Here is a 27,966-nt window from a genome sequence, read left to right as displayed (position 1 = left end):
TGTGCCCAGGTGGCCAAGAAGGCCAATGGGATCCTGTCCTGTATCAAAAATAGCGTGGCCAGCAGGACCAGGGCAGTGATCCTTCCCCTGTACTCTGCGTTGGTGAGGCCACACCTTGAGTACTGTGTTCAGTTCTGGGCCCCTCAGTTCAGAAAGGATATTGAGGTGCTGAAGCGGGTCCAGAGAAGAGTGACAAGGCTGGTGAAGGGACTGGAGCACAAGCCCTATGGGGAGAGGCTGAGGGAGCTGGGGTTGTTTAGCCTGGAGAAGAGGAGGCTCAGAGGTGACCTCGTCACTGTCTATAACTACCTGAAGGGAAGTTATAGCCAGGTGGGGGCTGGTCTCTTCTCCCAGGCACTCAGCAATAGGACAAGGGGGCACGGGCTTAACCTCTGCCAGGGGAAATTGAAGTTGGATATCAGAAAAAAATTCTTTACAGAGAGAGTAATCAGGCATTGGAATGGGCTGCCCGGAGAGGTGGTGGATTCACCATCCCTAGAGATTTTTAAACACAGATTGGACGTGGCGCTGGGTGCCATGATCTAGTAAATGGACTAGAGTTGGACCAAGGGTTGGACTCGATGATCTTGGAGGTGTTTTCCAACCCAATAGATTCTATGACTCTATGATTCTATGATTGCTGAGTCATGTTGAGTGTTTTATCAACCATCACCCCCAAGTCCTCCACAGGGCTGCTCTCAATCACCCTGTAGGTGTGCCTGGGAATGCTGGGATCCAGGTGTAGGACCTTGGACTTCACTTTGTTGAACCTCGAGATTTCCACTGGCCCCTCTTAAGCATGTCAAGGTCCCTCTGGATGGCATCCCTTTCTTCCACTCTGACTGTACCACACAGCTTGGTGTCATCAACAAACTTGCTGAGGGTGCCCTTGATCCCACTGCCCATGTCACTGACAAGGATGTTGAACAGCACCAGCCCCAGTACCGACCCCTGAGGGGCACCACTCATCGCTGGTCTCCATATGCATAGTGACACATTGACCACAAACAACTTTAAGTGCAGCCATTCAGCCAGAGAGATCTTCATCCACCAAGTGGTCTATTCATCAAATCCTTGTCTGTCCAATTTGGAGACAGGGATGTCATGCAGGACAGTGTCAATCGCTTTGCCTAAGTGCAGGTAGATGATGCCAGTGGCTTTGCCCCTGTCCAGCAGTGCTGCAGCCCCATCATAGCAGGCCACCAAATTTGTCAGGCATGATTTCAAAAATTATAGCAGCTTAGCAACTTTGTCTGCAGCTCTCTCAGGACCTGCAGATGAATCTCATTGGGTCCCATGAACCTGTGCACATTTAGGTTCCTTAGAAGTCTTGAACCTGATCCTCTCCTGCAGTAGGGTTAGGGTCTTCATTCTCTCAGTTCCTGCATTTTCCTTTCCTGAGTTGGGCGGCATGGCTGGAGCATTTGCCATTGGAGACTGGGTCACAGAAGCTGTTGAGAACCTCAGCCTTGTCAGACAAGCTGTTGTCATCTTTTTTCAGCTTTGCTATCACAGTGAATTACTGCATTCTTGGCACGTGGCAAGGCAGTCAGATTTGATTTTTACTTGTCAAGCTAAGCTGGGATCTGAGGAATTAATGCTGACTCACTAGTCAGGTATTTCTAAACACTAAAACTGGTCAGATGTTATTCCTCAAAACAAAGAAGTTAACAGCCAAATTGTAGTATGTATCTTTAATAAGAAGGGACTGGCTATGCATCCTGACTATACAGAAGAGGTGTACCCCCCCTTTCCATACAGTCCTCAAACCTGGCTCTATGCTAGGCATGAAAGCTGTCCTTGTAATACCTCTTACATTGGGAGAATTCCTATGTGGGCTGGGAAAGGTACCACAAGTCTCTTTACAGCCATCCCACAGTGACCTGATTTTCCCTCTGCCACCACATTCTGGCCAGACAATAGATGATAATACATTATCAGGTTCAAGCCAAAAAAAGGCCTGTGCTGAACAGCTCTAGCAAGTCTAACACTTTGCAGCAAAGCTCTGGCACCTGTGAACACTAAAAATATCTTACAGCAAAGTGCACACAAAAGGTCTGAAATGCCTGTGTAATTTTTTTTTTGTTTTTAAGGAGAAGGCCAAGAGGGGAACTAATTGTTGTCTTCAACTGAGGGAGATTCTGGGAAAGACAGTCTTGTGCTCAGAGATGCACAGCTAGGGGACTGCATGCAGGAGACATGAATTTTCACAAGTATAGAGAAAAGCTCTGACAACGTGGGTGGTCCGACTTTCAAAAAGCATCCAGAGATAATTATTTCTTTGATTCTGTCACAGGCTTGGTTGCTCAATTTCATATACATCCTATGAATACAATTCATACAAATGTTTGGTTTCAGAGCTTCAATTTTTTCATTAATGAAACACATTGAAGAGAGAGGCAAGTCCATGAAAAGTAAAGGTAAGGTACCTAACTCTGCACAAGCAATTTTGGAAGCAGTCATCCAAAGGTGGAAAAGGAAAGAGTTTGTCTTTGTTCCTGCAGGAGACTAAAAATATTTTCCTTGTAGGGTAGTTTTGCTAAATGGTGGTTTCCTGTGCAGTATGTAATTGAGTTGTTTGCACTTGAGGGAATTCAATTCCAGTCTTTAGCCCCTACAATTCTGATGAAGCTCATGGAGTTGCCTCTGGAGGAAGGGGAAAATTTAGAATGGACTGCAGAAAGAATGGGCATAAGTTCTTTTCCAGACTGCTAATGACACAAGAAAAAATCAAGTGCAGGTGTTAAATAAGTCCTTGATAATTCTCTGCTGTCACTGAGAAATAAGTGGGGCCAATTCTTGGCCATGTGACTGCATATAGCAAGGTCTATATTTATCTGCACATTTGATGAAAGTTGTGTTTTGTAATGGATTTTGAGATAATTGGAGAAAAGAGCTGTGAACTTGAGCCTGAGGCTACTGCAAACCTCAGCAGCAAGTAACAGCAAACACAACTTGTTGAAAGGTGCAGAGAAGAAAGCCAGAAAAACAGCATCCTGACCCCACGTAGAATTATGCAAGTCCAAGGTCCCAAGGGATGAAGCAAGTAGGGAGAAGAGGGAGCAGATAGATCAAATGGTTGTCAACAGACAACTTTTTCTTAGATAAAAACTGAAGCAGAAAGTCAAACTTGTCTGAGAACGGAAACATGAGGAAGGAAGCAAAGAGAAAATGTCTTTCCTGTGAAAGGATACAAGAGAGGAGACTCCTTATGTGTGTTCTTGAGTCTGGAAAACTCTATATCCACCTTTTCTTCTGCTGGAATTTCTTTTGTTTGACTCCTCAGTGCTCTGCTGCTTCTTGAGAGGAGTTGAATGTTTTCCTACTGAATGTAGTAAATATTTTCCTAATAGTAAAATTTTGTGGGAGGAATAGAAGAAGACATTACAGAGAAAAAAGATTTTTCTCTTGCAGACCTTTATGACAGACGATGCAAGCCACTTTCAGCCCAGACAGCAATAAAGTCTTCAATCTAGTACTCTCTGGACTTTCACCGAGGTTTTCTTACACAGGATCTGGAACTGCTGGTAGAATAAAGCCACTCTACCGACTGACAGGAGAAATCTATCTGCCTGGAAGGTGGAGCTGGGATCATGACACCCTGTAGTGTTCAATATCATTGCTTTCTTTGAAGAACTGAGTGGATATTGAGTTGTTCTTGTATTGCCTCCCTGGAAAGAAAAAATTACCTATGGTTTGTATCGCATCAGAAATAGATGTAGTGAATGGTGAGGGGGAAAAAAGAAAAATGAAAGGTCTTGCCTTGCTGTTTCCTGTTTTACCATCTGATTGCTGCATGTGGCTTCCCACAGCAAGATGAGAGGCAATCAGCTGCAGAGCAGCAAGACTGTGTGACCACTGACCTACAGAAATAGTCCAACAAAGTGGCCATGGGCAGCAGAGCTCTATGCTCTGCTTGAGGTGTTGAAGGTGCCAAAAGTAGGTAGAGGAGCTGGAGGAGGTGGACAGAGAAGCTTGTGGAAGTCTCAGAGGTGCCAGCCCTGTCTACATTGGTGCAGCTTCCTGCTGCAACATCTCCTCTGCAGTGTGAATCTTGGGCTGCCCTTTTTGGAAGGGAGCCTCAGAGTCCCTACTGCTCCCATGGAAATGGTCCATCCTTAAGAAAAACCTCCTCCACTGACACCCCACCCTGTATGTCCATGGACACCCCTCTGCATGTGTTGTGTGCATGGTCTCCTTTGAAAATACACAGCGGCATGCCCACTCTGATGCTGTGTGTGACAAGTTGTGCTCCCACGTGCATGTGCGCAGATTTGGCACTGCCACACACAGCTTTGTGTCCTCCCAGCACTGCTAGGTGTGCTGGACAGCAACCCTGTGCTTCATGTGTGAGAAGCTGTGCTGGAGCACCCTGCAGTGCTCTGAGCACTTAACATTGGGCATAGAGGGCAGGAATATTAGTCTCCAGGTTTTATTTCCCAGAAAACATTGGAGAACAAGGAGCTTTTCTCAGCATTTGGGTGTACAATGTCTTGTGGTGATCTTCAAAAGGCCACCACTCTGCAATGCAATAACCTTGTGGCACTTTTCCTCCTAAAAAAATGCTTGTTTGCCTTCATCTGCTGTATGATGAAAGGTTCCTGCATCATTCTTTGCTCTTGTGAGACCCACCTGGAACACTGCATCCAACTCTGGTTCCTGCAGTATAAGAAGGACACGGAACTGTTGGAGCAAGTCCAGAGGAGGGCCTGGTAAGAGAAGTTGGTAAGAGAACTGGAACACCTTCCCTGCAAAGACAGGCTGGGAAAGCTGGGGCTATTCATCCTGGAGAGGAGAAGGTTAAGAGAAGCCCTCAAAACAACATTCCAGTATCTGAAAGGGGGCCTATAGGGAAGACAGAGATGGACTCTTCATCAGGAACTGTAGTGACAGGACAGATAATGGGTACAAATTGAAAGAGAGGGTATTTAGGTCAAATATTAGGGAGAAATTCTTTACTGTGAGAGTGGTGAGATACTGGAACAGGTTGCCCATGGAGGTTGTGGATTCCCCAACCCTGGCAGCATTCAAGGCCAGGCTGGATAAGGCCTTGGTCTACTGGGAGGTATCCCTGCTCATGGCAAAGGGGGCTCAGACTAGATTGTCTTAAAGGTCCATTCCAACCCTTAACATTCTATGATTCTGTGACTATTAATGAAACTGAGACATACAGCATGGAGTTTACTAGTGGCATATTTAGCTTTCAAGCAAGGGGGCAAGTTTCTATATTTTCCTGAAAGACAAGTTGCCTCTCATTAAATTGCTGTATAGTGTTGAAGGATTACATCTTGCTTACTACACTGAGACACAGATAAATGATCACCACATACCACCATAGATCTAGTTTTTCTTTTACTTGCAGTACTTTTTTAATGCAAAACAAGATACTGAAAGGTAAAGCCCTGAAAGGTAGGAGGAGTAATAGAAGAAGAAGAAAATCCCCAACAAGCAGATCGTCAGTTTTTAAAAATAAAGAAGGAGGAAGGGAGATAGAGAGGAGCAGAGAAGGACACCTCTACTTCTACAAGACTGTAAGTGAATTTTCTAATATGTTTGCATGAATAAACATGAAAACTAACTTTTATCTAAAATAAAAGGGTACAAGTCACAATTCTGGAGGGGAAGCTAACAACCAGACACCTCAGAACAGGAGGAAGAAAAGAAGAAAGGATTGGTTCTGATCCAATGTACTAATAACTGGCATTATGAGGTAAAACAGAACAAATTTAGGAGATGCCATCATTCAAGTGGTTTTGTTAACTACAACTGGAACTGTAATGGGTAATGGTAACACTGTCTTCTTAAATTCATGCATGAAAGAATGAAGCCTCAGTTAGCACACAGTGTGGATCCTGCTCCTGAAGAAGGCAGCTACTGGATATTATGGCTTAATGCTTTGTAATAGCAACACATCCTGATTCTTGAATTGAGTACAGAACTATTATCTGTCTGAGTGTTTCCTGGATTTACATGGAATTGTAATGTTTTAGAGCAGCTCAAAGGTTTACTATGGTCAGTTTTAATGCTTTATCCTTAGATTTCTTTCTGATATCCTGACAGATACAGACTTAGATGTTATAAATTTGGCTCTTCTTCAGCTTTTCTGCTCCGCAGGCTATGGTTGCATACATTGTCAATCACGTGGGGTTATATGGAGTAGGACTATCCCCCATCAGCTTTGGGATAAGAAGTGTTTCAGTGCAGGAGAAATGCTCTTCCATAGTCTTGCAACCTGTTTTTTTGGGCCAAATGTTGTTCCAACTTCCCATATGCCATCTGACATCAGGTGCGTTACATGGAGAGAGAGACAGGACGGAACTGGCTCCTTACCGTCAGGAAGAGATGTAATTAAGGCAAACAAGATCTAGCCCTTCCCTAGTTAGTCATAAGCCTAATAAAGTATCAGAACAGTTCAATCAGGAATATATTTGAGTGTCATGATTTTAAGTGCTGGCATTCTCATTTTGGGTGGCATGTATTGCACTGATAATATATGTCTAAAGTATGCTACAGGTTTTGGAAGCTGGAGCTGTTCCTCCGTTACAGTTTATTCCATCTGCCATACAAGAAGAAACAGAGTTAGAGACACAGTATAAATTTTCATCTTAGTCAGTATTTTAGGACTTTTATGTAATCCAGTGATCAGTGTAGTTTGTACCTGTAGTACCCTGTATAGACCTGTCTGCTGTGCAAAATAATTTTATGTATAAGACTGCTTGAAAAGAGTATTTTAGAGTTAGTAGAAATCTTCCTAGCTTGAATATAAATTACTTGTTCATGAAGTAGTTCTTCAGAAATTTTCCAAATAATAGTTAAAGCACTTACTTTTGATATTTGAACTTAACTTCTATGAATTAAACTGAGATAAGACATCTAGACAGCTTTAATAATTTCTAAACTGTATCACTTGAGGAATATTGACACCATGGGCTGTTGGAATTTTGGTCCAGTGTGGAACAAAACGAGTTTAGATACAGTGTCTGTGGAGTGGAGGCATCAACTTCTGGCAAATATTTGATCACACATTTGGGAGAGGCCAGGAGAACCTTCTGCTTCTTTCTGAGAGTCAAACAAATCCTCAGGCTATCAAGCTATCAAACTAGCTTTTACCCAATGCTCACTACAGCCAATGGATTTCAGTACTACACAGGTTGGGCCACAGAAAAAGATAACCAGCTTTGACCAAAATAGATTGCTGCTAGATACTACCACTACTGCTTGCTTCTAGGTAGTACCTAATCTGGGATAGAAATGGGATGAACCATTATTCCTCAAGTGTTCCCTCTAGGACTATGTTAACTTTTCTTAACTTCTACTTTATGACCTGTGGAACAGCACATAGGCAACATTCCCTCTGTATGAAGAGATATTTCTCTGCTGTTTTCCAGGGACAGTAAATAACTTTCTGCTGTTCTAGGATACATGGGAACTTGTGCTGAGCGTATTCTCACCAGTTTCTCAGATACAGTTCTGGGGAATGTAGGTGGGTGCCCTTTTTAACAGCCCATCACGGTGCCTTCAGCCATACCAGTGGAGCCAAATTTAGGAAACTTGTTCTGGACATCTTACCCTGCCATCTCAGCAAAGCTTGCCGCAGATCTGTGAGAGTATTGCATAAGTATGTTTTTATATTCAGAATGTAAAGCTAATTACTGTTTCTGACCTTTCTTTGCAGCCATTCTCTCTTCCTCTTTTTTCTTCTCTTCCTCCAGAGCTTTCATTTTTGCCTCATACTCATCAGCACGGGTCTTCCACTCATTTCGGTTGTTCAGCAACCCATCAAGCATAGGCTGAATTTCCTCGTGGAAACGTGAAAATTCCTAACCAAAACACACCTGTCAGAACAATGCAGTGCAGAGGCAGTGCTAGTCCCTTGCACCCCAAGACAGGCCCTGACCCCTCACCTCCAAAGCTGGCTTATGCAGAGAAAGCATTAATGCCAGAAAGAAGCATCATGGTGCAATGCCCCTCAGAGTCTCCCCATGAGTGGTGTTGCTGCACTGAGACTCACCCCCCTGGGATTTTAGCCCTTGTTGAGAAGGGTAGGGTGTGCAAGGTTACACTGTGCTTACCTTATAGACAAACGTGCATACAAAGTCAATGAAACCCACTTGAAGCTTTGGAAGCTCAGCGGCTTTCCTTCGGTCCATCATGGGCTGTGAGAGGACACAAGTTCACAATGAAGTATGAAAACACTCAAATGAAAAACACACCTCTATTTTCTCCACAAAATTGCCTTGTTGTGTCAGCCTGGCAGTTCTGTCATACAGAGGAGCGAGGTGGACTCATTTCCTTTGTCATTTTAGTAGAAATTTTGGACAGTTCTTGGAGTGGCAGTGGATGGGAAAGAGGACAGAGAGTTTTTCCTGTGTGCCTCTCAAATAATTTGTTACCTGAGGAAAGGTTCATTACAGGGCTGAAGAGATTTTGAATTCTCTAAAACGTAACTAAACATGAAGTGGTATGCTTCTAAGACCTTGTTGATAACTATATTTAATTGGTGATGCCATTGTGGATAGTGTGTGTGTAGGAAATTCTGCTTAAAGAAAACATGAACCACACAGGTAGAGCTGCATCAAGGAATGACTTCTGGCTCTTTCAGTGACAAATTTAACTATTTGTTAGAAAAAAGGTTGAAAATGCCCTTCCATTTACCAGAAACAATTTCTTGACTCTACAGACTTTGTCTTTGCAGTTTTTCTCACCATCAGAAAGTCTGCTTTCTTCTGTGACTTATCTGTTTAATTTTCCTTTTTTGTCTCCAAGAGACCAGTACAAAGTCTCCAGGGGAACTTTGTTCCTTGATGGTTTCAGAGCCACTGAACCCATCTAACTATATGGAGAGCTGGACAAGAATCCCTGGGCACTGTCAGGCAGGTTCTTCATTGCATAAACAATTTTCCAATGGGTTTTGGCAGGCATGGTGATTTCAGTCAGAGCCACAGCACTGTGACAGCAGCACTGCTTGTAGTAAGCTCTGCTGACACTTGCTGTCTAAACTGAACTGCCTGGCTCTCGCACGGTACTTACAATAGGCTGTTGCTGAAGGACGCTTATTTCTAAGTCTCCTTGCTCCCAGAACTCAGCTGCTACCAGCAGAGCTACCTGTGTTGACAAGGAGGAAAAAGAAAAATTAGCGCCAGTTTCAGTCTCCTAACTTGATGCACTTCAGGTCTCCACTGTGAAGCAAACCTGACTTCTAACCCTTCTGTTTCTTTCTGTCCAAACCTAGCCCCACACCTTCTTCTGAGAAGGGCAGCTGTGGCAACAGGATTGCATCTGTGTAGTGACAGCTCAACAGTCTTATTGTACTGGAACTCGTTAGGCCACTGCTCAGGCATCAAGAAACATTTCCAATGTGTTCCCCTTGAAGATTTGCCTGTTGGCCACCTTGTGGCTGCCTGTTGTATTTGTTTTTGTTGTCCTTCATGCTTTTATTTCTTTTACCCTCCTTTAACTTTTAGTTCTTTTTACTTAGAATTGCCCAAGTATACCGTATGTACAGAATGGAACTCCAAAACGAAGTCAAACAACTGAGCAAACAGCAGGGGTTGCTGTAATAAAACCAATGCATATGTTACAAGCAAAAGACCTCACTGTAACCCAAAAATCAAAATAATTGGGTGTTTTATTTTATTTTTTGGTAAACCTGAATTTTGTACAGAAATCACCACTACAATCTGAAAGACTGGTTAATCCATTATTACCTTTTGGTAATTTTGGTAGGAGACTGATCTTCTAGGCAGCTTAGGAAATTTCATTACTTTAAAGTATAAACTACAGAAATGTAACAATATATCAAGAGCTGACCTTACTCTGGACTTCCCAAGGCTTTGTGATTGCTGACAAGTCACAGGCAGTCATCATCATGGCCCTAAAAAAAGGAAAGAAATTAATTTATTGTCTGCAGCCTGTGCCTGCTCAGAAACCTCATGCCCCAGTACTGTGCCAGGTATGCCCTAGTCCCTGCTGAAGTGATAGATGAAGAAAGATGTGTTGTTGTAACAGTCTTGATTCTGACTGGGACACTCACAAAGGATTTCTCTCTTGATTAAAATGAAATTGTGATGGGGAACTGGCATTAAGATGTTTGCTTTTTTAGTCATTGCTGGGCTGAATTTCTTGGCTTTGGACGTTTTTGGCTCCCTCATGGCTGTGTAGCAGTAAAGTGTGCAGTGAGGTTGTGAAGGGACTTCACTTACAGTCCAGAGCATCCTACAAAACATCTCAGGTCACAACAACAGCACTGTGTAACTCAGATTGGTTGCCACTGGGAAGAACAGCTGACAGATTGGATGTCCCTATCTGTGGTCTACAGGCCACAGGGCAGCCTGGAAGGAATATATAGCCAGAAGGGATCCTACATCTTCTTAGAACTATGTGACTAGACTTACTTGGATGAAGAACCACTTTAAGATTTTCTTCCAGTTTGTTCCTTGCTGCTCCAGAAGATCAAATTTGAGTGAACAGTAATGTATTATGTGCTGATTTTGCTCTAAGTGCAGCGCAAAGCATGTGCTGAAGCTCTCACTAGGTGTACACATCACTAACCTTTCCAGAGCCGATTACTCACATGACAACCTCTTTCTTTGTTGTCTCCAGAGACAGGTATTCAGTCCAGGCACTCTCACTGTCGTATGTCTTAGACTCATCAACGATTTTTTGAAACATTGTTCTCTTTCTTTGGAGGGGAGGGGGACCAGGGGGGAAAGAAAGAGAGACAAAATTAAAAATCTCTGAAACAAGGCAACAAGTATGTTAAAAACAGATGGCTGATCCTGGTATTGGCAACCTTTCCAGAAGGGTTTCCAGGAGTTGCTTGCCTGTTGCTTAGATCCTCAAGGAAGCGCCAACAAAACCAAGCACCGCCATCTGCTTCTCTTAAGTATTGGAAACTATTGTAAATGCCTTAAAAATAAGTGTAGTGGTGAGACATGAGCAGCTCCTTTGAAAGTACATACAATTGCCAGTTATGTCAGCTGAGAAATACTTCCACCTTTGCTGGCAACACACGAAGGCTTTTTCCCCTGAATAGTAGGCAAGCTGCAGAAACCTAGAGCTGGCTGGAGTATTTTTAAAGCTACCTGGCCTTATATACTTAGGCATTGTTAACCTTATTTATATACCTAAATATATGCAAGGAATTCTGAAGAATGGTTTATACACAATATACCCATGCTTTGAGTGAGATAAAATCCAGAGAAACCTGGTGTTTCAATGCTAGTAGAGAAGATAGGCCACATTGCAAAATGACTTGCATATGTGTTCTATCCACATCGGTATCCCTGGGTATTAACCAAGACTTTGCTTGCAGTTCATGGCCAGGGAGGGCAAGGACTGGTTTGTTCCCAGCTGGTGAGGAAGTGATGATATATGTTCCCATACAGACATTGTATCTCCAGAGTAAGAGTTCTGGGTGTTGTAATTTCCCTCAAATTCCTCTTTTGTAGACTGTTTATATTTTGCATAATTATACTGCAGTACAAAACACAGAACCAGTCTCTGGCCTTAACAGAGTATTTCGAAAGCAGATTTTGAAAGCTTCTTGCTAATTAGGAAGTCACATGTCATTGAGTTTCAGCCTTATGTCCCAGAAAGTTAGCACACACCGGTGCAAGGTGTTCGGCAATTTTGGCTTTGGGTATGAAATAGAGTGTGAACTGGATATTCACCTACAATGGTCTACTTGTTATTTTGTTATTTGTGTCATACTGCTCTTACAGAGAACTTAGTGTAGCCCTTGCCAGGCCATTTGCCATTTATGAGTATTTTCAGTGCTGAAGTGCTAAGTGGAAAAAAAAACCAAACCCAAACCTGACATCTCCTTCCATTAAGGGGTCACATAGTTCTATCTTGTTGGAAATAGAGGGTTAAAAAGTCACATATGTGATTTAATTGACTAGAAGTTCAAAATTCTTTTGAATGATTTGAGTTCTCCAGCAGTTCTGAGGTCAGTATTAAACGCAGCCTCACAGAGCCACTGTCTGTGAAGAGGACTACTGCATGGATGGAGGGCTTTCAGATAAAAGCATCACATTTGGCCTTTGTGAAGTGCCAGCTGCTTTCTGCCCTTCACACACTGTGTACATGACTGACTTACTTGAAGTAGAGTGCCAGGTCTGTTGCTATGATAGCAATTTCCATCAGGTGAATCATGTGCTCATGCTGCCTGCGGTTGAGGTTCTGACATATGTTCAGTGACTGAAAAGCAAAGGAAAGAGAGTTGAAAAATCCAGACATTGTGTTGTCATGAGTTCCTGGCCACCTCCCTTTCCAAAACGTGTTCCCTTTTTTTTTTTTTTTTTTTTTTTTAAATTTTAATAGCTTCAGCTTGCTTCTGCAAGGTGCAAAGGTTGTGAACCCTGTACACATATGTGAATGGCTGGTTTCCCCTTTTGTTCACCAAACACAGTCAGTATCCTAGGGCTTGTTACATACTGTGTACCCAAACCCCATCCTCTCATCCCAGAGCAAATTTGCCTGAAATTAAAAGTTAGCTGTGGAAATGTGTCAGCCTTGGCCCTGTCAGAGGGGTTACAGGAGAGCAATCCTGTATTTAACATATTCCTATGGGAATAACAATGTGGTTTCTGAAGAAACCAAGCCATGCATTTAGGAAGTCTATGTGTTTTGGTCCTGGATGAGCATAAAGTATTCGGGGACTGACACAGATTCTTGGTATCCAAGCCAGAGAAAGGTCTTGTGCTGAAAGCTCTGTTGTTAATGAAAAACTTCCCTAAAAGTAAATTGTTCATGCCCTTACATTACAATATATCACCAACCTCCTCAGAGAGCAGGATTTTTCCAAATTCCAAGTGATGTCTCTCTAAAATTGAGGATCCATGAAGTTTAGCTAAAGGATTTTGAGATCTGGTTGCATAAAGGAAAAATTAAAGATGTTAGTATAGCACTTACAAATAAAAATTAGTGTCTCATTTGATATTTAATTTTTGTCACACACATAAGTTCAACTCCTTTTAAAAAGCTTAAGAGTAGTACCTTTCAATAGCTAATAATTTCAGTCTAATGAAAGACTTCTGTGACACTGCTCATAACTATTTGGACACCTTCCAACTACAAAGTTCACCCCAAATTTTTTTTAGGACTGCACTGTAATTACTCAGTCTGGTAAGCTTGTTTAATTCCTGAATTAGATACATGTTGATATCTAGTCATAGGAACAGAAAAACCTGAAATTCTTGGACATCTTCCTAAATGAAAAGCAAAGCCCTTTAATATCAATAACATGACACAGCCTCACTTAACATTCTTCAAAAGCTCCAGAAAACAGTAAGACAGTATTGCCAGCAGACATTGCAGAAGAGCTGTGATGTGACACTACTTTAGGAGAACAGAGTCTTGACTAGTCAATTAAATCATGCTATTGTTTCTCTGTAGCTAGTAACTACCTACTGAGAACACCACTCTCATAAGTGCTTTGTTCTTTGGGTGATGAGGGCAGTGGTGCTTTCTTCATAGACACCTTCCAACAAAAACTAGTTATCTTATGCCCAGGATGCTCCTGGTGGCATCCTGAGTCTCCCATGGCACTCAGGCTACCAAATGCCTTTGCTGCACTTGTTCCACCCTGTAATGGTAATGCAAGTTTGTCTTTTACCAAAGGATGTTTTCTAGGATGTAAACAAAGTCCCAGAGAGCACAGCAATTTTCTGCCAAAGCATAAGCCCAAGTGTTGTAGTAAGCTGAAAAGCAAGGTAATTTGCGAAATAAATTTGTTACCCTTGTGTATTAAACAGAGCTGTACTGGAGTTCGGTGTGATCACAGACTGATTCCACTCCATGTGAGAGCAATACAACCTTGTTTGAAGTGGTAAGAAAGTGCTTACTTCATTTGGTAAAGATTGTTGGTTCCTCTGTGATCAATATCATGGCACAGAGCAGCAGTTACCATAGCAAGAGCTTCGAGGTCTGTGTAGTAACGCTTCAGTTTGCCAGTCTGGAGGAAGAGAGTTTACATGCCATATGTTAGCATTTATTACACAAACAGGTACTGAGCTGTGACTGCTCTGTGACAGGAATCTTCTCACTGAAATAGTCCAGGAGAACTGAAAATACTTGTGAACATAAACACAACACATGGTAGACTTAGGTTAAAATGGGGAATCGGTGGGAAACAAAACATTTCAGGTAGGCATATGTGTACTGCTTATGTGCTTGCTGCACACCTGCAGTGTTGGCTACCTCCTGCTATAGAAGCCTTGTGCCCTAGGGCTCACCCAGGTTGTCATAAACACCCCTTCAGTCACTGGGCACAGAGTAGCATATGAAGAGGCTCTGCATCTTTCTGGGCAATGTGATGTCCAAGCTGAATCACACAAAGAATTGTCCAGAGGTGATAGACATAAGCCTGCCCCCAGATGTGTAGGCAGACGTGTGGAACCCTCTGCACTGGTTCCTGGCTGGTCAATCCCTGTCGTGTAGCATTAGTCAGAGCAGTTTTACTTGTTGAGGTACCTGTTACCCTGGGAGTCCGTGAGAAATGGCACTTGTCATGTTCACACCAGTGATAGACTTAAACCAGTGCCTGTCCTGCCTGGAAATGGAAATAAGGTTGCCTTTCCCCCACCAAGCTAACTTCCTGGCTCTTACTGTCAGAACCTATTAGAAGAATGGAAGTCCTGTAGTCTCTCTCCCCTGCTCTGCAGAAGGACTCTGTGGAGTCTATTCAAAACCATACACATCTGTACCTATGAGAATTAAAGCACTCTATTCATTCTCCAGAGCTGACCAAAGATTTAAGTGTACTGCAATGACTGTTCCTAGGCAAATGGAGACCTCATGTGTCGGGACCTGTGTTATGACCGACAAACTCTTTTCCTACACCACGGTTAAAAGGGAGCCATGCATGTTTCTTAGGTGCAACCAAAGACCTGCTGTAAATAAAACTGTGCCACAAAATTAACTGGGGTGATGTTACTTTACCATCAGGAGAGTGAACATGGTCTGTGCAACATTGAAGCCATGACGCCAATTGTGGTAAGTTATCTTTCGATACCCTTTGCTGACAGAGTACACAAACCTTACCAGAACCTGCGAAGGAGGAAGAGGATGTCAGTTTGCATGATGAAGCTGCTGCCTGTTGCTCTTGCAATAGTGATCATGTACAGAAGTCATGGATGAGGTTCAGACCAGTTCTACAGAGGTGGCCCCAGAAAGGGATCAGAAGCTGTGATATCATCAGGCTTCCCTGACAATGCTGTTAGAGTAAAGCCTAGTGGAGAGCAAAATGGGACACTAAAATAGAGCTCTCTGATTTTTAGTATCTTTCTTTTTTTTTTAAAACTATTTTTCTTTTATTACAAAATAGGGCATTAAATAACAAATGGGGGGTTTCACTCTTCATTCTACTTCTCCATGTGTACTACATGTTGTAGATATGCAGGTTTTCTCATTAGAGAGCAAATTAATTGTGGATGAGTATTCAATTCTTAAAATCTCAACTATTCAGAGTTGCAGCAAAGCCTGACTGCTTTTTTCACCTGTACCAGGAGTTAGGGGTTGCGGGGTATATCTTTTGAATACTTTTTGACATTGTCATCCTACAACAGAGAAGCGCAGAAGTAATTCCCTTTCACTTCCCTTCTAATTCCGAGCCTGCCCTTCCGGGTTGAAAACTCTTCCTGCAGTTACCTCCAGATCCCACTAGATGGAAGTAAACCTCACATGATGTGCTGAGAAATCCCTTGGGGAGCACCAGAGCTGTTGAAATGCCAGTTTCACGATTCCTACAGAGGTTGAAACTGTGGCAAAAGTCGTGAATTTGCACATCAGGGGCTATGAAATCTTTGTTCCCACACGGTCCCACCATTCTTGCCGACAGTAGCCAAGAAGCTGGTGACAGCTATACCAAATGAAGGCACGTCCATGTTTGCCAGGAGATGAAAAACAAAGGCATCCACCAGAGTGGGTTTTAGCACACCTTGTCTGAAAGCTAAAGGTTACATCCTATAGCAAAGGAAACAGGTACACAGGTAGGCGCTCCCGGTGTTGTGCCTGGAAACTGTTTTCACACTGCAGCTGTGAGAGGCAGTGACACACCAAATGCAAGCAACTTTTTGTGTGGTCTATTTTCCATCAATATAGACCTCATAACAAACTCACACCTGTGGCAGGCAGTGCAGAGCAGGGGAGGCCAGCTTTACACTGCAAACCCACATGTAGTGATGACCAGTGGCTTTTAGAGGCGGTTCCCTGTCCTCAAGGGGGTGAGAGGACTTAGGATGCACACCCTCCTATCTGCAATCATGCATGAGCCCAGTGCTCTAGCTCTGTGAGCTGTCCTGGGCATGCACAGAGGTCCCTGTGAGGGGACTTCAGCCACACAGTGGGTCCTTTAGCCATCCAAGAGAGGAGATCCCAGATTTTGCAATCTCCTACCTCCTGTGGAATCTGGAACTTTTTCACCACGCCCAGCTCGTAGTACATCTGAATGCCACACTTCACCAGCTCTAGCTCAGTGCAGTCAAAATCAGAGAACCTGAACTCATAGATTTCGAACTTACTGGGCCCTGGGAGTTCTTCTTTCTGTAAGAGAGGTGGGATGGTTTATTGCTGTGCTACTTATGTCATTCCTAGGCTTTCCTTAGTAAAAATGTATCAGTCTGATACTGCTGGGAACTTTTTCTTTTAGATTATAACACATAAATAGACTGAAATGCAGCTTTCCATAATACTCCCATGAGTGGGGGAAGAGGGTGGGAGTTTTTGGTTAAGTGCAGGAAATACTGTTTGATTTTTATTAAGCAACTGGTGTCATTTGAAGACTCCTTAATTACTCTGGAGAACTAAATGCGTGACAAGCCAAGGTGGTTGATGTATTACCAGATGGACTTGAACCCTTTGAGATAAAGTGGCAACGCAGCAGGGACTCCCCAGGAACTTGGGGAGGCACTTACTGTGTCATAATGATAATCCTAGACTCATGCAGCTGAGGAATGCAGGGTATGCTTTGCCTTCACCCTTCACCAGGTAACAGCATGCCAATACTGGGAACTCTTCCCCATATCCCTACAGGCAATATTTAACAAGGCTGTTTGTTCCAGCAGTGTATTGTGCTTACCAGAACACTTGCCAGCTCCTCTTCCTCACACTCACTTGGCTCCTTCCCCAGCTTTTCCCGTGTTGGCTGCAAAGAGCATAGGCATGTTAAGCTGAAAACCGAACCCTGCACTTTGCGCTGGGCAGATTTGTAGCAATCAAGGGCAGCTGCCATGTACAAACTGTGTTTCTTTCCCGGACCTTACTTCTGATCTTTTAAGTCATTCTTCCTGGTAGTGTTCTCCTTTTCCTTGAATTTGTTTCGTGTTTTCCCTACATGTAAATGTCCCTCTAAAGCTAGTGTCCCAGCTGGGTCCTTTAACTTCACATCCTCTGCTCTAAGGAGGTTTTGGGCAATAAATCAGTTTCTGTTCCAGCTCTATAGCCCTGAGTAGCTCTTGTGTGAGCCCACGTCAAAGGCTGGTCTTGCTGAGGAAATTAGAAAGGACATAGTGAAGCAGTGTGCTGATGTCACGGGCAGACCCCAGTGTCAACAGAAAGAATTGTTCCACCACTGTGCAGTGACAAGGGCCCCAGGAGCTGCCTCCACATCAGGGTGGCTGGAGTCATTTCTGTGGAAAGGGAGACCTGTGTCTGTGGCATGACATGGGATACACCAATACACTTGAATGTGAGCTGCACATTGCAAGACATTACCAGAATTTCCTGAATTTCATCCTTGTCACATTTCACGTGGTAGAGCACCATGTCCTGAGCAATGTCCTTCTGGTTCTCCAGCTTGTTCATCTTATCATATGTGTCTGTGTTGAGTACAGACCAACCCAGGAACTGTGTCAAGGACTTGGTGAGGGGAAAAGAAGGAAATGGTGAAAAAAAACCCCATCTGTTCATCAGAGGCACAGAAATATAACACTGCATTATCTCTTTTTAGAGAAACACGATCTCCATTTTAACTACCATTATAGCAATGAGCAACCATGTGTTTGCTGCCAGCTACAACGTACTCCTCAGAGGAGGATCTCCCCAGCTGCTGAATCTGCCCAGGCCTTCAGAGCATCCATGCTGTGGAGACTGAAGGACCCTCTATGCAGTTTGGTATACAGAAAATTATTTCTGTGTTGTCGCAAGGGCCTCCATGCCTGTAGAAAGGCTGCTGTTACAGTGGTGATAGTGACAGCAGGTCAGAAATGCTAATATAAAGGAAGAGCAAGGTGGTCTCATCACTTCTCACATGTATTTACTCACACACTGTGTTTACTTTCAATTTATTTGCTGACCAGTGGCCAATTCAATCTGATTTTTTTTCTACAGTCTTTTAGTTTGAAAAGAAAATTCTGCTTCAGGAAATGTCCTGATTGATAACAGATGCCAAGAGCTGAATGCTTATATCCCATTGAAATTAGCATAGAGCATTTCTAAGCAGCAAGGTCCTTAATCACAGCTGCTGTTGGTAGATTCAACAGCTGGCTTCCCTTTGTATCTTAGTTATGTAGACAATTTCTATGTAATTTTTTGAGGGACTGGGCCCAGTCAGTGAGAGCCAGCTGTTAGGTATGTGAACACAGGTTAGAATGGTTTTGTGGCCCATAATAGCTGCTCATAGCCAGGCATACAGTCCAAGAATGCTGAAACAAAATTATGTGAACACAGCTGGGTTTCCAAGACAAAGTCCTGCAGTATGTCAAATGGTTGCTTTCAAAACTTGCATGCCAATGTGCAACACTTCTCTGAGCAACACAGATACCTACATAGCTGCAAAACGTTACAGATGCTTTGCAGGTGTGCAAGAAGCAATAGTGACCTCTTTACCATATGAATTACTTCCAGCCACAGCAAGGAACTATACCTCCATGAGGGTTTCATCCTGTTCATCAAATGGTTTCCCATCTTTCCTATTAAAAAACGTGACAACACCAACAATTTCTTCCCTTTTGTTCACTATTGGCATGGAGAGAACGTTTTTGATGGTCCATCCTGATTCATCTAGAGGACCTTCCTTGAAGAAACAGCAAGCAGAAAGGCATCATGTACTTAAAGTGTTTTCTAAATACATCGGCCCTCCCATTGGACATTAAGACTACAGGCAGAAGAAGTCTTTATATGCCTAATATTGACTCTATATTACATTTCTGAAAAAAAGTAGAATCCTTCACAGAACTGGAAGTTTTTACAATACCTGAAAGTTAAACATCTCGTCTGCAGCAGCATTCATAATGTTGCAAATCTAGGGAATCACATAAATGAAAAAGTTATACCATATGGGCAATGAGAAGTTTAACTACTAAAACAAAGGACTGAATTAATGAGACAACGGCATGAGTCTGAATTCATCTGAGAAAGACTTGATGAATCCTAGGATAAGTACTTACAAATCCACTTTCAGCCACATACGCTGGCAGTCCAGTAACTAGTGCCCAGTGATCTGGGGTAGGATTTCTGAATGAAAGAAAAATGTGTAAGGGAAATCAAGGATATGTGTTTACTGAAGACTGATTGTGGATCTGAAGTGTATCCAGCTGATTGCATAATCCAGGTTTACATATTTCACTCTCACTTCCAAAACAATCCTGTTGCTTTCAAAGGATCCATGTGCACAAGCAAAATTTTTTCACGTAAGTAAATACTCCACCTTCAAGGATTCAGTAAAAAATAGCTGTTATAATATCACAGTCTGCAGAGACCTGAGAGCAGGCGCCATTTTCAGACCTTCAACACAAGAAAGAAAAAAAGGAACTTCCTGGCTAAGGATGTCTGCAGGCATGAACTTTGAACACTGCTTTACCTAAGCAATAGAGGCCTTTCTTGCAGCACATACATGGATGAAAAGTAGTGTGACCAGAACTGTGCAAGACTCCATTTATATCAGATTTGTCTAAGGTGCCCAAGGCTCCTCTGAAAAATTCAGTGACAAGAAGAGAGGGAAGTTCTTAGAATGAGGATGTCTCCTGCTGTGAGGAGGGGTGGAAAGACCAGAGGTAGCCTTAAGATGGGGTCAGCAACTGAAGGATTAGAGAGAAACAAGGAAGCAGGTGCCTCAACACAATGGCATCCTGGATGGGCCTGCCCACTGACACAGGGACGGCATAGAGGAGGAGTGGTGCCTCATAGAGGAGAGCGGCTAAACTGCAGGCAGTAAAGACAGCTGATTTCTGCATCTAAAAAGTATCTCTGGTTGCAGTGAATTTTGGAGCCTGGTTTACAAGTCAGAATCTCAATGCCGTTGAGGAAATCTTTATCCTATAGAAATGTGAATTGAAGAACTAACATTCTGTCTCTCTTACTCAGCCTAATGTTAGTCCTTTGCATTTCTGCTCATGGATGAGTTTAAATCATAGGGAATACTGGTTTTAGCCACACTATATGTCAGTATCTAGCTTGTAGGCACTGGACACTTACGGGATGACTTTGATGTCTTCTTTTCCATGTAATATATAATCAATGACCTTGTAAAAGACTATTTCCTACAAATAAAAAAAAGAGTGGTGTTACAATTAGTGGTGAAGCAATCCAGCTATAGAGAAGAGAGGTAAAGAAGTCCCGTTCTCACATACCCTGCCATCGGGGGTGCGAGGCCCTGAGTAGGGGGGAACTTCTCCCAACAGGACTGGCCACAGGTCAAAAAATTCCTGGTTTTAAAATTGAAGAAGGATTTTTAGAGTAGAAGAGTGCATTCTGCCTCCAGTCTCAAAGTAACTATTGCTCTACCATGCTGGGTTTTATACTGTGTAAAATAAGACATCAAATAATAAGACTAGTTCAATACCAGGCAGCAGAATAATACCCAAATATCTAAATCAGGAAGTATCATATACTGGCTGTGCACAGGGTGCTGCTTCATTCTGTGAACAGTGCTGGCTGTACTCAGAGCAAACAGCTATGCCAATATTTTTGGTGTTCTTCATTCTCCAGAGTGTCACTATGGGGCTGATCTATTTCTTGCCAGATTGCTGAAGTATTTTGTTTACGTATTTTTCTTAAGCTAAATTATAATGCTGATCAAAGCACACCAATCATGTTTTAATACGCTGCTTCAGTGGACAGTATGCTAAAAGAGCTCCGTTGACAAAATGGTCAGCCTGACTGTGGCATAAAGCTGGGCTCCACTGGCAAGGATGCTGTGCAACTGCCACATAAAGTTTGCTAAAGTTGCAAACAATCAGGACAAACCAGATGTAATGTAGCTTCTACCAGGTTCTTTTCATCTAAATTTCATCAATTTCAGCCAAATTTCATCTAAAACCCTGGATATTCTGCATATGGATAAGTCCTTGAGGAAGGTGGCTCCTTTGTTGCTGGGGGTATCTCTGGTACCTGTTCCACTGGTATCTCACTATACTTCTGATATCAACAGACATTGTGAGGTTCGTGCTGCAGGCTTTGGCCAGAATTGCCACGGTCAGATACATTTTCCCCTCCTTTGTCTTCCCAGCTTTTGACAGTCCCATTCCAGTGACAAGCTCTTCCCTTTTCTTCTATATTTTTAAACTACATCTCTTTGCTTGCAAAATAAAAAAATGACAACAAAAGTAGGAATTATGACTCAAATTTAGTCTGCACTTTGACTGTCTCACTAAAACATGTCTCCACACATCACCCCTCAGTGGACAGCAGCAATCATAAAGATGTACAACACACATGTGAACGCTCACCTTCTGCTTTGTCATGTCCAGGAGACCTACAGAGTACCGGTCACAGTTCAGGTATGCCCTCACTGTATAAAAGGCCTTATGGAACTGCCTCTCAATATCCGTCAGTTCCTCAAAAACTTTATTTGCTGACCACAACAGCACCTGCAGTGTAAGGTGAAAATGTAAGCACCGCCTTTCCTTGAGAGACTGGCTACCCAAATGTGTTTGGAGTGACAAGGAAATTACTGGGGTTTTATAATACAGATCAAGAAAAATGCAGGAAACCTTTACAGCAAAACGCAAAAGCATTGCTTATTCACATTAGGAAATACTAGGGGGAAAGAGTCAGGTCATCATGGAGTGTTCTGTAGAAGTCCAATATTAAAATACAGCACAAATAAAGTAGTAGTGTCAGTAGTAGTGCATCCTAAACCAGTTAACAGCAGAAGTGTTGCAAATTCCAGAGGCTGGTATTTGAAATATCTGCATCAATGCTTTCCTCAAAGCTGTTTCGTGGGCACATCAGCCTCTGATCCTTTTCCCTGTTCTGTGCCCCACAGATGTACCCTTAAGAATCTGTTGCTATTAGGCTCTTTTGTTTGTAAAAATGGAGGTTTGACAAGTATTGCTGGTGGCACAGGAAGGGTCTTTGTAGGCCTAAAGAAAAATATTCTCTGAAATGGTAAGAAAGCATCTACACAATTGCTTAGCTTAGATAGTGCATGTGTGCTTGTATCCAAATGTGTGTGCTTTGCTTTCTGAGCCCAGGAGATCTGAGGAGCCGTGCTTCAGAAGCACTGAGAGCTGCAACCTGAAGTAGACTGGACCTGTGCTCTGAGCAAGAAGCACTGTTACTTGGCCACCATCAGAAAACAGTGTGCATCATCTCTTCATTGGCCACTAATAGATGTTTTTGATAATCATGAGCTGCATCAGTCTCTGTTTCTAATCCATAAACTGGGACAACTCTATAAAATCTGAGATGTTCATAGTCAGCATTCCTCAGACAAGACAGTGGAGGAAAATGAGCAGGAGTTTATTTTCTGGCACTTTACAGCATGCAATAAGTAATGCTGAAAGCCATACGCCCTGTGAGGAAGACTCAAAGAAACAGCTGAAAAATGCCTAATTCATGGCATGATGTAAAGAAGTTGGTCAAAATGTATTATAATTATTATTAGTAGTATATGGTCCCCTAATAGGACTCTTATGGTGCATCTGAGCACAAGCAGACTGAACCATCTTTGCAATAAGTTATTTTACCCATAGTGTTGCACAGTCGTTGCAGATGGGATTACCAATATTAGAATCCTAGAGTACCTTTGGGAATGTGATTTGCTCACTTTGTATTTCAATGCTTTTAATTCTATAACAATGAACGACATTAACTCTTGCAGACTGTAAGACCTAGACAGCTAAAGGTCTGAAATGGAACTATTGGTAGAGCTATAGCACTGTCTCCTGCATTTAATTCTTGCTTTCCTCCCTTTCTGTGGAACCTGCTGATACAGCAGTGGTATTTGAACACAGGACTTCTGGGCTCAGCACGAGACTAGAGCACGCTAGAAGACATTATTAGGCCTTCCATGTCTTGGGTCTTCACTTTGTCTTCTTACGCACATTAGTCCTACTCCTAAGTCCTCAACAGGAATAAACCTTTGATAGTTTTCCCTTAGCTGAACTCCTCGTCATTTCTGATGACTGTGTCACCTGGCCATCATTCATTTTTCTGATAACTGAAAAACTTGGACAAAGCATGTAAGATAATGAATTAGTAACTGTAAGTGCTGCTCCAAGCTTCAAAATAAGCTTGTATTCTGCATTCATTTTGCTGAGACAGGCATTTATTCCCCATGGGAACCCCCGCTGGAGAATAGAGCATGGCTGCCATGAAGCATGATACAATTGAATGCACTCTTCAATGACAACTGGTTGCCTGCTGCAGAAAGTGATTGCAAGGATTCTCATCAATCTAAAGAAATCTATGAGTCCTGTTGTGTTCCAAGTCATGGAAAAGAATGGTGACTGAATTATTTCAATTCAGGATACCCCAAAACCCTAACCTGTGTTCATTTCTACTAATGGAAGCTAATACAAAAGGTGTATGACATTTTACTGGCTCTAAGAAGAAATTCAGGAGCACTTTTTAATGAGCACATAAGATAAAAATACCACATTCTTAAGTGTTTCAGGAAATCTTTTAGTCCTGCTTGCTGAAGTGGTTAAATGACTCAGAGTTTCACGGCCTCAAGTCAAAAAAGTATCTGGTGGTCAGTCCCACTGAAACTGTTACCACTGTGTCAGGTCCTGCAGTTTTGCCAATAGCAGCAGCAAGAGTAACAAAGAACTTTGGGGGAGGAGCAGTATCTGAAAGCACTTGAGGACATCTCTTTTTCTACACTTCAGGCACAAATCTCTGAAGCAGTTCTGGTACACCTTTGAAATCAGTAGAATGCATACATTTGATTATGAGATACAACCTGTTCTGCATTTTCATTCTTACCTGGCCTCTTCGAGTCTCACAATTGTGAAGATAACTCAAGTGATAAATTTTCAAGTTCAAGGATGCAAAATTCAGGTACTTCAGAAAAAGCTGCAAAGACGAATTAGGAAATTGAGTTGAATGCAGTAGCAGCCTTGTGTATATTATATTTCATAACACTGCTTTACAAGCATCATGGTAATTTCCCCGCATAAATACTTTGCTCTGCATTGGCATGAGATGAAGCTTATCTCACTGTGTCTTCCACGCAAGATTTATAAGACAAGCATCCTCATTTTAAGCCTCTTTTATTAGATGATGAGTCCCCTTTAGGGAAGCTCACACTACTGGAGCAGATATCCCCATTGTAAGAGTCTGTGTTATGTGACACAAGTAATAACTTTTTGATAGAATCTCATCTACTGACCACTTACTGTTTCATCACAGCTGGTGAAGTGTGAGCCATTCAGTTTATTAATAGCCACAATGACAGCAACCAAATCTTTGCCATTCAAGATGGGTGTCGCAAGGATGTTTTTTGTAGTGTAGTCGGTGAGCTCATCAACAAATGGACTGAACTGGGCACACTGTTTAATAGAGAATTTACAATGAGCATTTCTGCAATGTCTGTAGCTCTAAAACAAAATAAAGGCACAGCCTGTCAAAGTAAGCTGCTTTACTTAAAAATTACTGAGGAAGAAAAATGTGTGTTGCTAACTTTGTGTTAAGATCTTGCAAATCATAAGCTTTAACATGTCAGACTCTGCCAGAACAAGGACGCTTTCCACCAGTCATCCTCAGAGCAATGACATTCTTTGTAGTACCGCCTTCATTCTTTCCTCCAACTTCTTCTTAGCATTTATGGAGTGAGTACAGACAGATATTGTGCAGCACTGCACAGCCACAGTGTATAAACCAGTGCAGCACAACCACTGGTAGTTTTATTCACCCTTGGTTTTTTGCTGCTTTTGTCTGGATTCTGAAGCTTGTTGTCAGCTTGCAGCATCCTTGAAGCCATCTATTCCTGGTTTCTCTTGAAAATATTCTCTCAGACATTCCCTCCCATTTTGCTGGGCCTTTGTGCATGGGATGGTAGATGGTAGGGAAGGTATCCCAATGGAGGATGCAGCTGGCACCAGTAGTGTGTGTTTCTTTGCAATCTTCCCCTGCACCTGGTAGCAACCCACCCCTTCTGTCCCAGGAGCATTTTGGTAGCAGTTGGCATATGCAGACAGCTCTCCTATGGACAGGGCTGTCCAGGAAGTCACTCAGGAAGTAATTGCCATTCAAACCACTGGGAGCATGCTAGGTCATCCTGTAGGGGCAGCTCAAAAGGAATAAATGAATATTACTTTTTCTTCCATGCCAAAAGAAAACAAAGGAGAGAAACGATAGTACAGGGAAGGCAGATGGCAGATCACTTCACCTGCACAGTGTTCTATTGACACTGTTGTCCCCTGCCAATAGGGAGTGCAGGGATTGTCCTGTTGACCCAAGATCTCCCTGCTCAGCTGAATAACTTGTTTCTAAGTCTTTCCATTTGGGTTAGAAAAGGCCACATAGTTCTGATCATATTCAGAAGGTCGCACCAGAAAGAATAATTACTCCATAATGCACCTTCTCCCCATGTCTGCTGGCCTTTCCTGTCAAATGGGATAGACTCAGCATTTAGTCTCTGAGTCTCCTTCAAAGGAATATCTGAAAGCACTAAAGTTGGAGTGCAGCATGTAGGGCATAACAATGAAATCCTCCCATATTTTTTCAGAAACCTCTGAAACCAGACAGCTTGTAAAAGTTTGTCATATTCTGATGCTTCCCCGAACACCAACAACATCTCTCATTAAAAAAAAAAAAGCAGAAAAAAAATGCAGTGTCTCAGTATGTTCTGTGGAAAACAAGGAAGGTTTTACTAAAGGCTTTGGATGTGCTTGTATTGAGCAATAAATGAATGGATCAACAGATGGTCACTCTGTAACTAGCAAACAATAGATGGAGTAATTCCAAATGCCATATTTGGGTCACATGGATTTTATTTTATACCTATGATTAGAAAAAGTGGATTGATATTGCTGCCATTCAGGTTTACATGACGCAACTCACAAGTGTGGGGAGTAAATATTGTCATGATAAAATAAAAATAAATAATTAAAATCTTTCAGATCCCTCCTGATATTGCAGTTTACAATGTTTGCTGGAAGAGTTTTTTGATCAAAGCTTGTCTCTTGCTGCATCTGATGAAGATCACCCATACACAGGTTGCAGTTAATGCACTTGTTTTGAGGTCCACCCTCTCTGATAAAAATATCTCTAAATGCCTTTGGCTGAAGTTTCATCAGACAGCAAACATTTTGAAATGTTTTCTGTGATGTAAGAACCCTCTCTAGACTCCTGTAAAGTATTTCTCTTTCTTTCAACCTACTCATGGAACATAAAATTCTATGGAATATTCCATGTCCGTTCAGTACAGATCTGACCATCTCACTCTTCTCTGCTGGACTAGATATTTTTTGGTTTGTTGGTTTTTTTTGTTTTTTTAATTAGACAGGAAAAGTGTAACAGTGCACTTTTTTGCAGGCATTAAGACCTACTGTACTTAGTGTGCTTATCTTCACCTCATTCCGTAAATAAAATTGGAAGCAACTTGAAGGCTTGTTACTGGTGCCTTTGTTTCCAGTATACAAGCTATTACACCACAGACCTTTGACCAACCACTGAGATGCGATGCTACCTCTTCACCCCTTTGTACCAGTAAGCATGTGAGCCTGTCTTCTACCCAGTAAATGAATAAATGACAAACATACCTCATGGACATCCCTGATGTTCATGGTTTTCTTGGTCTGTGCAACATAACCCACAATGCCTATGTCCAGTGGATAGACGATCTCACAGTCTGGGGAGACTAAACATTCCTCCAGAGTACTTCCCTCTTGAATGTTGAAAAGCCTTGTGGCCAGTTCAGGTGTGCCATTTCTCTGCCTGTACATGAAAAGGCTACAGCGATCAGCATGAATAAGGGACCTGATTCTTCTCAAGGTCTTGAAAACAACTTTCTCCATGTTGATGCTTTCTTGCATGTCTTGAATCAACTCAAAAAGTATTTCACTCTCATTGCTATCCCAGGACTCTGTTTTCAGTTTCTTCTCAAAATACTGCTTGGCAAAAGCAGGGTTGCCATCAAGAAATTTCTCCACATCATCTTCACTAATGCTCATTGTGAATGCCCTGGATCTTGTGGTAAGTAGAAGTCCGAAGATGTGGTCTGTGGAAGCACCACTCTAATTTCTCATGTAGTTCCTAAATTTTTGTAATAGAAGATGCTGCTTCTAGAATGACCAAGGGTGAGGTATCACTGCAAAGAGAGCTTGTCATCAGGAAGATTTATTCCTTTATAGTGCCGAAGATGAGTCTGTGGGAGGACAGATCTTCTCAACCAAAGAGATTAGATGACCTCTAGAAGAGCTTTGAGTCAACTTTCCTCTTCTTAATCTAACTACAAACAAACAGTGAGTACTCACAATATCTGAAAACACTCTCCCTTCTCTTCATAATCAGAATACTTACTGAAACAAATATATTGAGGCAGCAGCAACAGGGAAGAACTGCACCTCCTAACATTGGAATAAGCTCTTTAAAGTCTAATTAAATTTATACAGCTTGGGCCTAATCCTTGGCTAACAAGGTGAGCATCTTATTATTTCTGCTCCCCCAGAACCCAGTAGGAACAGGAATGGCATCCTTCACAAAAGAACAGAAGCCAGAACAAAGATAGTGAGGTAATGCTGCTCTTTCAGGACAATCTCTACAATTTCATGGCACTTTAGCAGCTCCTCTAAGGGC

General features: G+C 42.4%; 1 protein-coding gene across 4 annotated transcripts; it reads right to left on the bottom strand.

The window, feature by feature from the left end:
* Positions 1–96: 96 nt before the first annotated feature.
* PDE6B (phosphodiesterase 6B) lies at positions 97–27,703 on the bottom strand. 4 transcript variants are annotated; one of them, XM_071579849.1, is made up of 23 exons: positions 26,931–27,702; positions 24,564–24,716; positions 24,151–24,240; positions 21,669–21,809; positions 20,571–20,645; positions 20,416–20,480; positions 19,389–19,455; positions 19,196–19,243; positions 18,866–19,015; positions 17,716–17,859; positions 17,081–17,146; positions 16,399–16,545; positions 14,944–15,051; positions 13,848–13,957; positions 12,783–12,870; positions 12,101–12,201; positions 10,574–10,681; positions 9,811–9,874; positions 9,031–9,105; positions 8,073–8,156; positions 7,664–7,820; positions 4,633–4,659; positions 99–3,671 (listed from the first exon to the last, which is right to left on the bottom strand). In XM_071579849.1, the coding sequence occupies exons 1-23, from the start codon at positions 27,339–27,341 to the stop codon at positions 3,592–3,594; spliced, it is 2,559 nt and encodes an 852-aa protein (XP_071435950.1). In that variant the 5' UTR covers positions 27,342–27,702; the 3' UTR covers positions 99–3,591. The 4 variants fall into 4 exon arrangements, 3 of the variants coding, with proteins under 3 accessions (XP_071435952.1, XP_071435950.1, XP_071435951.1); XM_071579851.1 differs by lacking the exon at positions 14,944–15,051 and having other exon boundaries at positions 97–3,671; positions 26,931–27,703; XM_071579850.1 differs by lacking the exons at positions 99–3,671; positions 4,633–4,659 and adding an exon at positions 5,340–6,556 and having other exon boundaries at positions 26,931–27,701.
* Positions 27,704–27,966: the final 263 nt, after the last annotated feature.

The sequence above is a fragment of the Pithys albifrons genome, chromosome Z, assembly GCF_047495875.1.
Source record: "Pithys albifrons albifrons isolate INPA30051 chromosome Z, PitAlb_v1, whole genome shotgun sequence".
Classification (NCBI taxonomy): Eukaryota; Metazoa; Chordata; class Aves; order Passeriformes; family Thamnophilidae; genus Pithys; species Pithys albifrons.
Note: the sequence above shows the minus strand (reverse complement) of the source record. Positions and strands in the feature narration are given on the sequence as shown.